We start from the raw sequence: 15,444 nt of genomic DNA on the forward strand, positions 1-15,444 counted from the left end.
ATGTGGAAAGACGAGAGTTCGTTAGAAACTATCTTTATGACCTGTTTTTAAATGATTGTTTTATGTCAAGAATGCTGGGGAAGCATTTTGACCATCTTGTGAATGAGGTCGTGGAGACCTAAGTGATAGAGTTGCAACAACTGACAGAGAGTCAATGGAGGACGTCTTGTGTAGGAAGGTCAGCCGAGGTCTTGACCAGCCTCGGTTTGATTTAAATGGTGAGCTTTCGATACGGTGGATGAGGGACCAAGGAAGCAGCCTATAAGTGAAGAGCTAGGTGACACGCAAAGGAGCCTAGAGGGTGCTGACCATACGGTGCTCGAGCTCTGGGTCGCCTCGAAGATACCCATGCGTGCATCGAGGAAGAAAAATGGAACAAGGTGTTAGACTTGTTTTCTGAACTCGGGCATGGATGGTTGATTGTCCTTGTTGGTCCTCAACGGATGAGTCCATGGCTCTTTTATATGGATCTGTTGGTTGATCTTGTTGATCTTCAACGGAGAATCCATCTGGATTTTTTAATGTGATTATATTGCCGGGTACTATGAGCTAGGAACTATTGAAAAAGCCCCTGAGTGAACAGGTGGTGAACGTTCTGGTTGCCAATGATGCCATAGATACACTGATGAAGGAATGATTGGAAATTAGAATTCAAGCTAGATATTTTATGGTGTGACTATCTTGAACTTTGCTTGAAGCGTCGGCTAGGGGGCCTGGGAACTCTTTTCCCTAGTACTTGAGGCAAAACATAACCAAATTCCTAAATGGATCCTATCACTACAGTGTGGCTGGTTGGCTAACCCATGGGATTGGGTTGGATTGATGGATCCCTAAAATGAGACTCAATTTTGTTAAGTTATGATAGTTGAAGTAAATACCGGATAACCCTTGTTCTATGGAAAAGAATCAACGGTTGTGCCTCTTGATGAGGAAAAAAGCGTTGGACTCTATGATACAAGTGCAAGTCTTTTCCTTGATCTGACCATGTGACTTACGAGTTTGGTCGAATCAGTTTGGTTAGTTAAGGCTCTTGACTACATTAGAATAAAAATATCCTGCAAGAATTGCCTATGTCTGCTGGGCGAGGGAAGTTTTTCTGGGTTCGGTTTTGGAAGAACCGAGGGATTAGTCTCTTGTGTGGATATCCTAGGGTGAGGCCCTGAGTGAGAGGTTTTGCCATGCGCAAGAAGTGCTACTTCCGCTGCTAGCACCCCTGGAATTTGTTGCGCGCACAGGGGGCAGGGATCTTTCATCGGTGACACCACTAGTTAGAAGTAGTTTTGTTAATGTCTAATCCCAATGGGTTCACAACTCACAAGCCATCAACCTAAACAGAGAATGCACACACAACCACAAAGCTCACTCTCTCATTCACTCTCACTCAGATAGTACACACTCTCTCACTCTCTCACTCACTCACTCACTCAGATAGTACACAGCTCTGTATTACTGTTAAACTTGTACAATGCTATTATGCTCTAGACTCACTTCATCTACTGTTCTCTTCTATCCCTCTATATATCTATCTCCTAATTGCTTTCTTCTTTGCTATCTTGGAAGTGCCTTATTCTTGTCCCATCAAGCCTTTGTCCTTACAAACTATTATAATAAAGTACATATGACTACAACACATGCGCATGTGTGCTATTGTCTATGCACGACTATTAGCGTAGTGGCATTTTAGTGTCAACATGTGTCCTTTAGACATTTCCTCAGGTACCACCAATCAACTCCTATTGAACGCTCAACACCTGGCATGCCCAGTGGCTCTGCGCCCGCTTGAGAGGTGGTTCGAAAGGTTTGATGAATGAGTGGAGGTGGTTGATGTTGGGTTGACCCTTTATTTTGTCGCCCAATACTTGTTTGCTTCTTGTGGATCATATCCTAAACCTCTCCTATAATCTTGGGATTGAATCATATCAAAAACTCTATTTTGCATTCTCATCTACTGCTTGTGGTAATTTAAAGAATGAAATAACAATTTAGCAGATACTTGTATCTATGGGTTGGAGCCTAGCTGCCTGCACAGGGCCTCTATGTCTTCATCCCAGATATTTGGTTCTTCTTCATCTTGCCCTGTAGTAGTTGCACACCACCATTTGGGATCTACATTTGTTGAAGATCCTAGGGCCTGGGATGTGGACCTCTCTTCTAGTTTGTATTTATGGAGGAATTCATCAATCTTGTATGGGTTGACAGGCATGTTCCAATCTTCTTCTTCATACTTTTTTTGAATTTGGTAGGCGAGTAGGCATCATATTCTAGATTATGTGCTCTGGTCTTTAGTTGTTTTGTCTCCTATACTACCTACTTGCTAATGTGCCTCCTAAAGATTGACTAGCTGGTGGATGTTCACTTGATTGTTTGTAGCAGCTGGGGGAGTTGCTGATCTCGATTGTACTGCTTGGATGTCAATAGCTCTTCATGCAGCTTCCTGTGTTTGCTTTATTCTTGCATGAGCTGCGTTCGGGCGGACCTTTTGTAGCTCCAGCACCACTCTATTAGCTTAGTCCAACTTTTTGTCTCTTATCTAGATTTCTTTGTGCAGATCTATGAGTTGTTTCTTTATTGTCTGTTAGCTGCTCCGATTGTTCCTGTGGTTTGTTGGCTTCTTTTTTTATGACTTTCAACTCCTAGCTGGGAGGTCAGCTTGGAGTTTTCTTTTTTCAAACTACACAGCTGTTGTAACCTTTTGGCAGTGATGGTCTCTTATTGCTTTGCTTTGTTGTGTCAACAGTCTTCCGTCGGGGTCTCGTTTTGGGGGAGGCTTTCTTCTCTGCGACCTACTCTTCTAGTTGTATGAGCTTTGCCTTTTGCCTATCCCGCTTTGTATATGCCTGAGCAAGTGCCTTATTTGTTTTCTTGAATTCCTCTTCTAGTTCTAGTAGGGCAATTTTTCTAGCTGTGTTTTCATCTTGTTGCACAGACATTTGCTTCTCCAAGATATGATGATTTGTTCTTTTAATTGAGCCGGTGTCATCTGGTCAATGGCATGCACACTTCCACAACTGTTACTTTCTTTATATTCTTTGGCTTCGGTATCGGTTCTTTACCCTTGGCCAATGCCAGATTTGTTTTCTGTTGTTTGTGTTCCAACTATTTTTTCAGTGTTTCTATCTACTTTTATTGATCCACGAGCAAACATGTGGAGCTTTCTCTTGCAGCACCTTTGGCTGACAATTGTTCATGGAGCAACTCCAATTCCTTTTTCTCCTCTAGTCACTCTGTTAGTTTGTGTATTCTACTCCGGAGCTCTTTCACTTGCTGATCTGACTATGTGTTTCCTCCAAAGGCGGTGGTTGTGGAGGTGGTGGTGGTGTTGCAAGCTGAGGGTCCTTGTGGTTGGCCCTCCAATTCCACCTCCAACATCTTTGTCTTGAAGTGGAATTTGTGGTAGCAGGAGGTGGCATGTGGGAGTTGGCAGTATCATGTATTCTTTAAGTAGCTCAGATTATCCTCCCAACATGCTTTTTGAGACACTATCAGTTCTTCTTCCCACTGCTCCATTAGTTCTACAGGCATTTGGACTATTCTCTCCATGGCCTCCTGTAGCACTCGTAGAGCCTATCATCAATCCAGGTGGAATATAAGGGGAACAAATCGGAGAAGATGCTTTCTCCATGCTCGGTCTCGTAGCCTTTTTCGCTAGTCTCATTTGCTCGGCCAATTCCCTTCCCTTCCCTTTCCTCAATCAAGAAAGGAGGGACGCTTTCATTTCAATCATTTTACAGCAGAACCGGCCTCGCAGCTTCCCTTTCACAAGGAGTAGGTCCTTGTGATCTTTTCTTGCTACTATCTCCACATTGCGGATCATCTGAGTGGCATGATCCATAATGCCGGCTGCTTTTTCTGTTGGCTGATTGAGCTTCCTGCTCCACTTGCTATAGCTTGCTTTGGATGTCATAATTTGTTGTTCGGAGCTCTTCCAATTGATGTATCTGCCGAGGCATCCATGAACACATGGAATGTCTTGTCCCATTTATTGGTGCACTAGCAAGCATTATTTTCTAATTTTGGAAGGCATACTTGTGCTCTTTTGTCCAGAGGAATTCTGTCCTCTTCTTTGTGAGGTTATACAGTGGCCATGCCACATTAGTAAGGTACCTGAGGAATTGATTGTGCCACTTGATTTAGACCAAGAATTTGCTGAGATCCTTCAAGTTTTGCGGTGGATTCAGCTTGCTGATCATCTTGTCTAGGAGTGTTCTACCTCTCACAGAAGCAAATGCACACTTCATTGGGTTCAACATCAACTTCATTCGCATGCATCTTTCCAATCATAGGCATAGCTGGTGTAGATGCTCCACACACCTCATCTCTAAAATTGAGCATTGTAAGTTGTCGATCTTATGTGCACAAAAAGTAATGCAATTTTTAGCACTCATAAGTTCTTAAAATAATTTTAAAAACGTAAATAAAACTTAAACAAATACCAATTAATCAAGTTAAGCTCTACGTTATGTGAATTTATTATGTTGAAAGTGGCTTGTTGATTGGAGCTAAGATGCAAAAGTCATAAAGAAAATGTGTACTTACAGATATTCAATTCTTAATGGGATTACATAAGCAGGTTCTCGACTTCATGTGCTCGACTTCATGTGTGATGTTTCAAGATCTTGCAATGAAATTCCTTTTGTAGCTAAGGGTGAATGGTCATTAAAGGTGAAGAAAGGACTATTTTCAGCCTACTTCGAGGGCGCCCACGTGAACAAAGGTGAGCACCCTTACCATGCATTTACCCTAAACACATTAGTATACGTTTACCCTTAGGGACGGAAGTGGCTATAGGAAGAGTTCATTATTTATGGTTTAATCTCAATTTTTTATCTAGCATCTAGTGCTGGGTCAACATTTCCAGAGTTGCGGGTCCAACATTGTTTACGAATCTCCCCTTTGGTGCCGGTCAGGACGTTGAGCTTTCCCATCCTGCGAAGGGACTCCCCAAACTGTTGAAAGAAAGCACTCTGGTCGGTGGCATAGAGACTCACAAGGCCAGCCGTCCGGTTGTCTTGAACGAGGGCCTTATCGGAGGCAAGGATGGCCTCACCATTCTGCAGGTTCACGAAGTACTGGTTGTCGAAAGTGAGCGGGGTGACCGTGTCCATAAAGAACTCCGTGTTCTGTTGCACGTGTGGAGGCTTCAACTTTCCCTGGTTCGTGCAAAAGCTCAATAGCTGCTGGCCCAATTTGAAGTCTGGATCCACCGTCGGATACAACCTTTCCTTAATGCTAGAACAATGTGTTTGCCCGATTGTGTGCCCTCCTGCACACGTGGTTAACCCTTAATCATCTCTAAAACAAAAAAGCTACCACACTAGTATCAATAGATGGAGTTATCCTATTATTGAAGTATCTTCCTTCCTAGTCAATTGACAGATTTTAAAACCTTGTAATTCTTTGGAAAAATTTCCTTCTGCTTTGTGAACCCAAATCATGTCTCATTTATTTATAGGAGGTTTCTAACTTAATTTCTATTAATGTATTTGACTAACATACAGGAAATATATGAATGTATGTATGTATGTGCGTGCATGCACTCACACACACATGCGCCTGACACACACATTTAATTTTTATTATCCTTCGTGTAGGAGGTTTAGTGTAATTCCACTAACAGTGGAAGTATGCATATAGTAAATATATGAATGTATGATCCTATTAACTATGCAACACAAACGGTGCCCCTTTTTTTAATTATGTTAAACATTTTAGACCTTCCTTGGTAAGTCTAGGCCCTTCTTTGTTTGATCTTTGTTTATTTGGTCTTTCAATAATTATACTACTATCACATTGTGTTTATATTGTCAAATGCTTAGTGGCAAATGCCATGACATCTAGTGTAATGGCAAATGCCATTACATCCAATGTAGCCACAAGTCTATTATTGTGGCTTAAGTCCCAAGCATGTATGTTGTTTTTTGCTTACCTAGATTACTTTGTCATTTTGGCTACAAGATTCTTGAAGACTATCTTATTATGTAGAATTTGACCTAAATTACCCATTTGTGTCCTTGATGTGCTTGTTTTTTTTTGTATGGACCCTTTATATTTTGCCTAAATTGATTCTATAATGAAAGCATGAGTGATGGAAACATTTTACTGTGTTTACATTATATGTGTTACAATGGGATTGTGTCTATACACTTGTGTGTGTGTGTGTGTGTGTGTGTATAGTGGGCTATGTGTGTGACTGAGTGTTACAATGGGCTATGTTTATAGTACATGTGTTACAATGGGCTATGTATGTTATATAGTATATGTGTTATAATGGGTTGTGTGTGTGGAAGGAGAAGGCACCTCCACCCTCAAAATGTTTCTTGGGGCCATTCTAAATGTTGAATGTGGAGACTTTCCTTCTTTGCACAACTCATACAAAACACTTTCGACACATTATAAGGCTGTTTTATTGTTTCCTTATTCTGAGTTTAAGGGTCATCCTTAACTTGACCACTTCCCAACAAAGCACTTTTTTAAATTTGAATTGTAAAAATTATTTAGAAAATAAACTTCCCACCCCCATCACACCTCCATCTCTCTTTCCCCTACCCCAACACTTGGCCCTCTTTCATCTGCCACATGTCCCCTCCCCTCCTAAAACCTTGTGCAAGTAGATATATAAAACTAGATGAAGTTGTGTGTCTTAATTACTAGACACTGCGTAACATCCACATGCATTAATAGTTATTATGGATATGATGATAATAATGCTACAATTGATCAAGATATAAATTTATCAAAGGAGTTTATTTGGTGATTTGAGTACCTGAAAGAGCAACCACATCAAGAAGACCGAGGCCTACAATCTGGAAATTTTGAAGGAGGCCATCCACATTTAGTGTTGCACCTGGCAAAAAAGTCTGAGCACTTTGTGCATAGGCAACAAGGGCATCCCTTCGGCCAAGCTCAATTGGGTAAAGTGGTCCACTTGCCTGCACATCATTAAAGAAGACATTAATTTTCACTTACACCTTGCTAATATTGAGTTTCCATATAAATTTCATTTACATTAAATGATAGTGAGGTTTCCACTACACAAAAGTCACTTGCTTGATGGTTGTCTTGTTTATGTGAAAGAGTGACTTTAGAATGGAAGAATACTTGTGTCAAATCATGGATTTCTCTATGGTGAAGGTGAAAATGGTGTAGTCTATCTTAACATCATAGCCACCTTCTTATGACATATGGAATATAAATGAAAATTTCAACATAGATTAAAGGCCACATATTATAAAGTGCCACTTATAACCTCCTGTCTACTTCATGTTTTGAGTCCTATTACTATTTACTTGATCATATATGTGAATTTATTCCACATGTTGAGAAAGTGCTTCCTTTCACAATAAGAGGGGGCACCCCTGGGGTGAGTGAAATATTTCCCATTCAAAGAACTTTTCACCATAATTTAATAAATGCTCAAATTAATTTGTCCTCTTGTCAATGAACACAATAACTTCTCTATAACACTTCTCACCTACTATAACATTTTCTCATAATTATAGGGTAAAGGGGCAAGTAAGAAGACGGTTTCCAAAACCCTCCCAATAGAAGAATACATTTGGGCATATTCCCATTGAGTCAAAATGTGATTTGTTGATAATGGACTTTTTCCAATTGCAAGCTTTCTATAGCTCACTTCCACTCTTAATCCCTAACCTACCTGTTTTTTCGCTAATTTCTTCAACCATCAAAATTTTTCTCATATTAACCCGAGTTATGAAAAAAACACAGATTTGAAAGGATTTTGGAGTTGGTTCCATACCTCGGCGATGGCGTAGACGGCGGCGACCGCCAGGATGTCGGCGCAAGAAACGGTGTTTGGGCAGGCTTCCTCGAGCTGCCGCTTGATGTCGTCGATGACGAAGAAGCTGCCAAGGCTGAAGTTGTTGGGAGCGTCGCGCTCTGTATCGTTGTCGGGCGACAGCAGCAGCACAGAGGCGTCGGCTCCGTGCACGAAGGCGTCGTGGAAGAAGAGGCGCAGCAGCTTGGCGGGCGTGGTGGGGAACTGCCGCGTGTACAGCGACACCGCGCTGGACACGATGCGGTCCAGCTGCGGACACGACTGGCTGTAGAAGCCGAACGACAGCGGCGGCCCGTCGTACTGGGCGGCCACCGGCAGGAAGTAGTCGTTCACACCGGCGGATAACACCCCATCACAATACCAGCTGCCCAGCAGAGTGAAGAGGAGGAGTACAAGACTCGCGGCGCCCATCGCCATAGGCGAGAAGAAGAACTGACAGTGTAAGCCCGAGGGAAGAATAGAGATCAGAGGCTACTACTGTATGTAAATGGTGCAGATATGATTGTTGTGAACTAGGGAGAAGGGTCCAAATATGAAGGAGAACTCAGCGAACGTGCAAGCATACAAGCCTCCTAATGGAGACAACGTGCATATGCTTATTATTCTACCTGATTGGAATCCTCAACGACAATCAAGCAATCCAGAATGAACATACGACGGGGAGCATTCCGGCTCATGCCTACAACACCCTCGCTGCCTTGAGAGATGAAAACAAAGGAGACAAAATCTAGTGCCACATAAGCCTGCCTTTGTTGTGTTCGGAAGTAACACGTATGTGTCAAAGTACAACTTACACTATTCACAAAAAATTGTAGATATAGTCTTAACCTCAAATTACACCTCCAATAATTGGTATTTAAAAAAACCTTGTGTGGATTAGTATATTAGACTTAAAACAAGTGCACTAGCAATAAACCAGCCACCAATTACAACCATTAGCAAATGAACGGCATGATGGTATGCAAATGTTAGACATGTTACAACACGCTATCAAGAAACAAACTTTAGTCCAAGGCAACATTTGTTTATTCTGTTCGAGTACTTAGCTAGCTAATACATGTTGCATGGGGACTTGTGGGGACTTGTTGAAGAGCCACAAATGTAGCTTTTGTATGTGGGCATGCTAACTTTGTTGATGATATTATCTTTGCATTGTCAAGAGCTTGATGATTAGAAGCTTCAAAAGGTGATGGAAACAATCACCCCTATGACACAAAGTGCAAGAAAGGATTACAAGGGAGTAGACATGGATTTATTACTTGATTTCAAAAGAAGATGTAGATACCCTTTTTTGAAAAGTATCCTCTTCCTTGGACAGTTACAGGATTTATAACATCCGAATGTGTTTAAAATGTCCATTATTAGACTTGGGTGGTGTTGACTAAGTGAACCAAATGTGGCCAAGTGTCCCTAGTGGATTCACTTTCACCACATTCATTGGGTAACGGCGTGCCTACCATATGGGGGCACATGGTTATGATCCATATGTATTGAAGATTTTTATAATAGGTATCTATGAGAGTTCAAGGTTGAAGATAGAGATGCCCAATTATGATTCTGGAAACTTCTCAATGATTAAATGGAAAAAATGGTTTTATAAAGCCATAATGATTAAATTATGATTCTGGAAACTTCTAAATGATTAAATGGAAAAAAAAGTTTTGTAAAGCCATAATTTTGTGGCTTTATGACCGATAAAGCAGGGGCCAATTGGCTATCATCAAAATTATGTACAATGATGGGCCTAAAAATATTATGACAAGAAAGGAAAGGACATGTGTTTTTTCATTCAGAAATAAATTTAGTAGAGTAGAGATGTATCAAATCACCATTCTATAAAGGGCACAAATGCTTGTGTAGAAATTGGAAGGAAGCCATAACAGTACCATCAACAGATATTTATAAGGAGAGAGTAAGAAAATTTTAGATAATAATCTGCCACCAACAATTTAGACATGGTTGACTTGGTGGGATGTTAGAGTGTCTCATTGAGGGAGGATGCTTTTGCAACAACACCAACTATGAATTAGTTGAGACCAAGCATTCTAGCATGAGGGAAACCGATGGTGTTATATGCACATTATGTGTGCATATACTAGGAGGTTAACCCACATTAGGCTTGTGAGCATGGGAGCATGGGAGCATGGGAACAAGCTCTAGTGGAGCATGGGTTAGGACTAACCTTAAGGGTTAAGGTTAGGGTCGGGCATCCAAGGGTCACACATGGGAAATGGAGAGTCAAGAGTCACTTGAGGGCCCTTCTATATAATAGGGGCATGGGGCACACTCAAGGGAGGCTTGGAGGCTTAGGCTATGGTCTCTTGTGTAGAGGATCATATCTACTCACCTACCATTTCACACTATAGCTACATGCTATTGGATTGGAGTTATACCTCTTGATGGTATGGGACATCAAGGTAAAGGTATGATGTATTTCATTATTATTCATGTGTGCGTCCCTTGGGCTCAGGGGTGGTCGGGTGGATGAGTTTATGCCTGATTTATGTATGTTTATGCATAACAATTATCTAGAGAGATCTTAGGGTTTTAACAGTGGTATCAGAGCAATCTCTAGTTAATTGTTGTTGATTTTTCTTTGTTATTGTAATTTTTAGCATTTTTTTGAAGTAAATTTAAATATTTACTAATAAAAATATTATTTTGTTGATCTGTGTTTATGATTTCCACATGGATCATCGATATGGCGGTTGGAATGCGTGTTACTACTATTCAATGGACGATTCGATGTTGCGAAGAAATTCCGTGAGTTTAATGCTATTTTTTTCTATTTTTTGTGATTTAAAATAAGCATTAATGGAAATTTTTACAAAAATACCACATATTTTATTGTGGATATTGTTGGTAGCATGGATTCCCTAAATTTCTAGAATTTTTTTAAATACATTTTTATGGGTTTTCCTGCGGGTAAGCGATCAAATTTCTGTCGATTTTCTGCTGAAATGCGATAGGGGGCAGCGTGTTGATGCATTAAATTCTCTCCCGTGTGCGTAGGACCCTCTTCGTTTCTCAATTCTAAATTTTCCTTCTATTTTCCTCTTGCCTGTGTGAACTTCTCTTAATAGGGATTTTTTAAAATTAAACATTAATCATAATTAATATTTAATTATAATTAAGCTTTAATCCTTCTCTTTGATTGAGTTTAAGTGAATTGTTTTGATTGGACTAGAAGGAGAGGAGAGAGGTGTGAGGAGAGAGGACCTCTCCCTCACCTTGTTCAAAACGCGCACACGGGGGGTCGGGGGTGCAGGGCTGCGATGCAGTCTGCGGGCGAAAATCGCCCCCCCTAAAAATTTTCCAAAAGCTGAATATTAAAGCTTAAAAGCTTTAATTTAAAATTTGCTTTTTTTATTTTTTTAAAAGAGTCTTTTTATTTATTTAAAAAAAAGTTTTTCAAAGCTTGGAAAAAATAGGAGAAAATATGAAATTTGAGGAAAACAATCTCTGGATTTTTCTAAAATTTTCTCTTCAAACTTTTGACCTTTCACATTCTGTTTTTTTTTTGGGTTTTTCATTTTCTCGAAACTGTTGGCTTTCCGTATTCCGGAAAAACTGTTGGGATTCTGAAATTTTTTGACCGTTCGTGTTCTAAATGCGTTCGGAGGGTTAATTAAAAATTTTAAAAAATTTCTAAAAATTAGACAAAGGTTATTTTAAATTTTTGAAAAATGTGGGGTTGGTGTTTGGTATGTGGTGTGTCGATTTGGGCTCCCGTGACCATTCAAATTCCTTAAAAAATATATTTTTTGACCCAGAATATTAAAAAATCCATTAAAATTATAAATTTTCATTAGATTTGAGAATTGTCGGGTGGAATTGGAAATTTCGTAAACGATGGGATTCTCAAGAAAAATTAGGAATTTTCTAGAAATTATTTTTAGAAATCCTAAAAATTGGTATTTTTTAAAATATCAATGGTATTTTGGCAAATTTAATTGCTAAAATTTTCTGGAAAAATATAGGTTTGGAATGCCATAAGATAGGTTTGGTGGAATTCAAAATTATCATATTTTGAGGCCCTATAAAATTAGAAAAAAATCATGATAATTTTTTTTCTCGCGAATTTAATATTTTCGAGGGTTATTTAATGTTGAAGTACGTTTTCTCGTGTGCTGACATTAGATAGATGCGGGTTATTCGCATATTATTAATACGATTATACCTCGTATCAGTAGATATTTCTGTTTGGATTAATTTTAAACGATGTTTTCATAAATTTTTGCCATTCTTTTTGGACATGTTCCATACTTTTGATGGCTATAATCTACGTTCAAAGTGTGTTTCACCTTTGACACTTTTCCATGATAATTTATTTTACACTTATTTAAGTGTGGTTTGTGCTTAATTTCTTAAGCCTAAGACAAATTCTATCATGGGTCAGTTGATCGGTTTGTTTTGGTGGATTTTATTAGATGTTTTCCAAGTTTTATATAGACTCATCAGGTTCTGCCTAGATTACTTGTGTCTAGGGGTTTTTTATTGAGTGTTACACACATGTGTTTCACTTGCTTACTTTGGAGTTTTGCTTCATTAGGAACTCAATGGAGTCTTCTTGGGCCCTTTAATTTGGACGTTTAGTGAAATGCTTAAAATGCTAATCCATCTTTGACCAAGCCTAGAGGCCTAGTCCTAAAAGCATATATTTGATTTTTCACAAAAATAAAAAAAAAATAGAAAAAAGGAGATATTCCTAGATCTGGCCACCTAGGTGACTTTAAAGCTTTGTAATGGGCTGTCAGTCAGTTATCATAGCCTGCAGCAACCTTTTCGAACTCCAAACATTCCAAAAATTCGTCACTTTCTTTCCCCCTTTTTTGTGTGTACACCAGATCTCTTTCTCTCTCTAAATCTTCTCTCTAAAACGCCCTGCACTCCTTCTCCATGGAAAAAAGCGTCTTTCTCTACTCCAAAAGCCATAGCTAGCAGATCTGTACTCCTAAATGAGCCTTCTCTCTCCAAACCCACAGTAGTAGCCATGGCTTGCAGGGAAGAAGCTTACCATGAGCATTCTCTCTACAGTACTTGGTCCTCTCTCCATAGCTAGCAGATCTGTACTCCTAAATGAGCCTTCTCTCTCCAAACCCACAGTAGTAGCCATGGCTTGCAAGGAAGAAGCTTACCAGGAGCATTCTTTCTACAATACTTGGTTCTCTCTCCAAACCCATAGTAGCATTCTTTCTACAATACTTGGTTCTCTCTCCAAACCCACAGTAGTAGCCATGACTTGCACAGAAGAACCTTTTCATGATGTATTCTCTCTCTATATTGCTTAGCAGCCATAGCTTGCACTAAAGAAGCTTCCCATGATGCATTATCTCCTTTGCATTTTCGTCTCACCATTGCCAACCCTCTCTATGTTTCTTTGGCTCCCTTTCTGGCTTCTTTCTCTATCCACAATGCAGCTCTAGAGAAGCAACCCTCATCTCCATTCTTCCCATTATTTTTTGATACCATATCCTGCTCCTTCCACTCCTATTCAACCCAAGCTTACAAGCCTACTTTCTTGTAGATGGCACTACAAGACATCACCAATAAGCCTTCTAAGATCCGCCTTCAGGTTGATTTGGAGACAGAATACGCAACCCTACGCAGTAGGCATGTTGCACCCAATATTTCATACGATCAGCTTCGAATGCAAGGAGCAAAGGCCATTGATCTTTGGATTGATGGAAATCTTTATCCACCAGATCCAATATCTGGTGCCCCTCCACCATTCAAATTAAGTTTGTTGGTGATGGTTTCAATGGGCTTCTTGGCTATTGTAGGAGATTACACATGTTGTGGCTAGATGAGGCAGCTGAAAAGAGGCAAACACAATTTGCCTTCGACCAGCTTCAAGCGGCATCGACTAAGCAGATCAATAGTTTGATGCAGAGGATTAAAGAGCTCTCAGAGGAGCTTGAGGTGCAGAAGAATAATCTAGCGGATCGTGTGCGCACAATAAATCAATTTACCGATAATTATGTTCGTCTTCAACACTCCACTCGTAATCTTCGGCGTTGTGTTCACCATTTCACTAACCTTCCCATGGGATATCACGCAAGGCAAAGAAAACGTAAAGCTGTTGGGTTGCTTTCTAAGACAGCAGGCGCATGCAAGAGGCGTAAACAAACAAGCAGGTAAAATTTTTTGTAGGAATTATAGCAGCTTTGAGAAGCAATTAATGAATAAAGCATCTCTCATGGGTGACTCTTGCGATTGTAGGGCTTGTGCAACAGCTATACTAGGATGTAACAACGCTGAGGACAATGTTAATGCCTCCCTTCTTCAGCATGTCCTTCAGGAGAAGGATATCATGGAAATGATAACAGGTTCTGATAATGATAAGCTGCGGGAGACCCTTCGTCAACATTTCTTGAAGGAAATCAAAGAAATTGTCACACCCAAAGAGATGCTTGATATATGTGACTCAACAGGTATTAGCCAGAAAGGTTACAGAGCAATGTACAGGTCAATCACTTTAGGGTTGTGAGCAAAGGGAGTTATGCAAACCTTGCTTCCAACACTTTATAGCTTACAGATGGCAAAGAAGTGTGCTAATGGTGATATTGCATCCATGTTCGAGGGTGGGTACAAGTGGGTGGAGGATATTATGCCAATGCCAACAATCAAACCCTTTGAATACAATGCACATAACAATGTCTACATTGACATGGAAGTGCTACAAAAAGCAATGATTCAGTACTATGGCCTCACACTTGAAGAGACAGGTGGAAATGCCGTGTTTGTCTTGAAGCTGGATGAATGTCAAGTGGTTAAAGGTCAAAGACTGGAGCGTGTTAGTTTAACCTTGATGAGCCGAGCACTTAGAGGAAAGCCTTTAGAGACCCAAGAGTTGGATGCAACTGAAGACAGCAACAATAGGGGTCAAGGGCATAAGCAAGACTACTACGGCATTCAGTCAGAGAAGAACATCTGGTGGCAAGCAGCATGGGTCCTCCCAAAAGAGAACCATGATACCTTGAGGTGGTATTTTGAACGGTCTGGCATTCAACATGTCGTCTCTTGTCAGGTCAATGGTCAGAAGCTTGATGTTCCCGGAATAGGCTGCTTTAACGTTGAATGGCACTTGGGTGGCGATCTAAAAACCTTAAAGTGTATGTTGGGTTGTAAAACAGGTGCGAATACTATATTCTCATGTGTTTACTGTTGTCATTCCAAGACAGCAGTAGACTCAAGAGTAAAAGGGAAACAACCTAGCAAAGGTAAAAGTCAAAAACAGGTGGGTGCAAAAAAAGCAATCGTTTTTTATGCTGAACAGAGGAAAGGATCAAAGGTATGGCATAATGGCATATTAAGTTGTGACCAGAGCAAGCCACCTAGTCGTGACCAGGAGGACAATGCTTGGAACCCAATCTTGGAAATTCCACTATGTCAAGTGCACGTGTGCACATTACATGCAAGACTCAAGATTTTGGATAAGCTATTGATGCTCCACATAAACTATGTCTGGAACATGGAGCCCGAAGATCGACGAGAAGAGTCAATACGTGCACTAGAGGGTGTACTTTCCTCTATGGGATTACATGCTGGAGCAGTGGTCTTGACAAAGGACAGAAAATCAAACCCTACACAAGACAACCCTAATAAAATTTGCATGGGTGGATCAAAGGCAAGACACTTGCTAT

At 40.3% G+C, this 15,444-nt stretch overlaps 1 protein-coding gene across 1 annotated transcript; it reads right to left on the bottom strand.

Moving 5' to 3' along the window:
* Positions 1–4,587: 4,587 nt before the first annotated feature.
* LOC147630202 (peroxidase 66-like) lies at positions 4,588–8,497 on the bottom strand. Its single transcript, XM_086810942.1, has 3 exons — positions 7,760–8,497; positions 6,764–6,929; positions 4,588–5,263 (listed from the first exon to the last, which is right to left on the bottom strand). The coding sequence occupies exons 1-3, from the start codon at positions 8,213–8,215 to the stop codon at positions 4,824–4,826; spliced, it is 1,062 nt and encodes a 353-aa protein (XP_086667068.1). The 5' UTR covers positions 8,216–8,497; the 3' UTR covers positions 4,588–4,823.
* Positions 8,498–15,444: the final 6,947 nt, after the last annotated feature.

The sequence above is a fragment of the Cibotium barometz genome, chromosome 17, assembly GCF_041138505.1.
Source record: "Cibotium barometz isolate CiBa-2024 chromosome 17, ASM4113850v1, whole genome shotgun sequence".
NCBI lineage: Eukaryota > Viridiplantae > Streptophyta > Polypodiopsida > Cyatheales > Cibotiaceae > Cibotium > Cibotium barometz.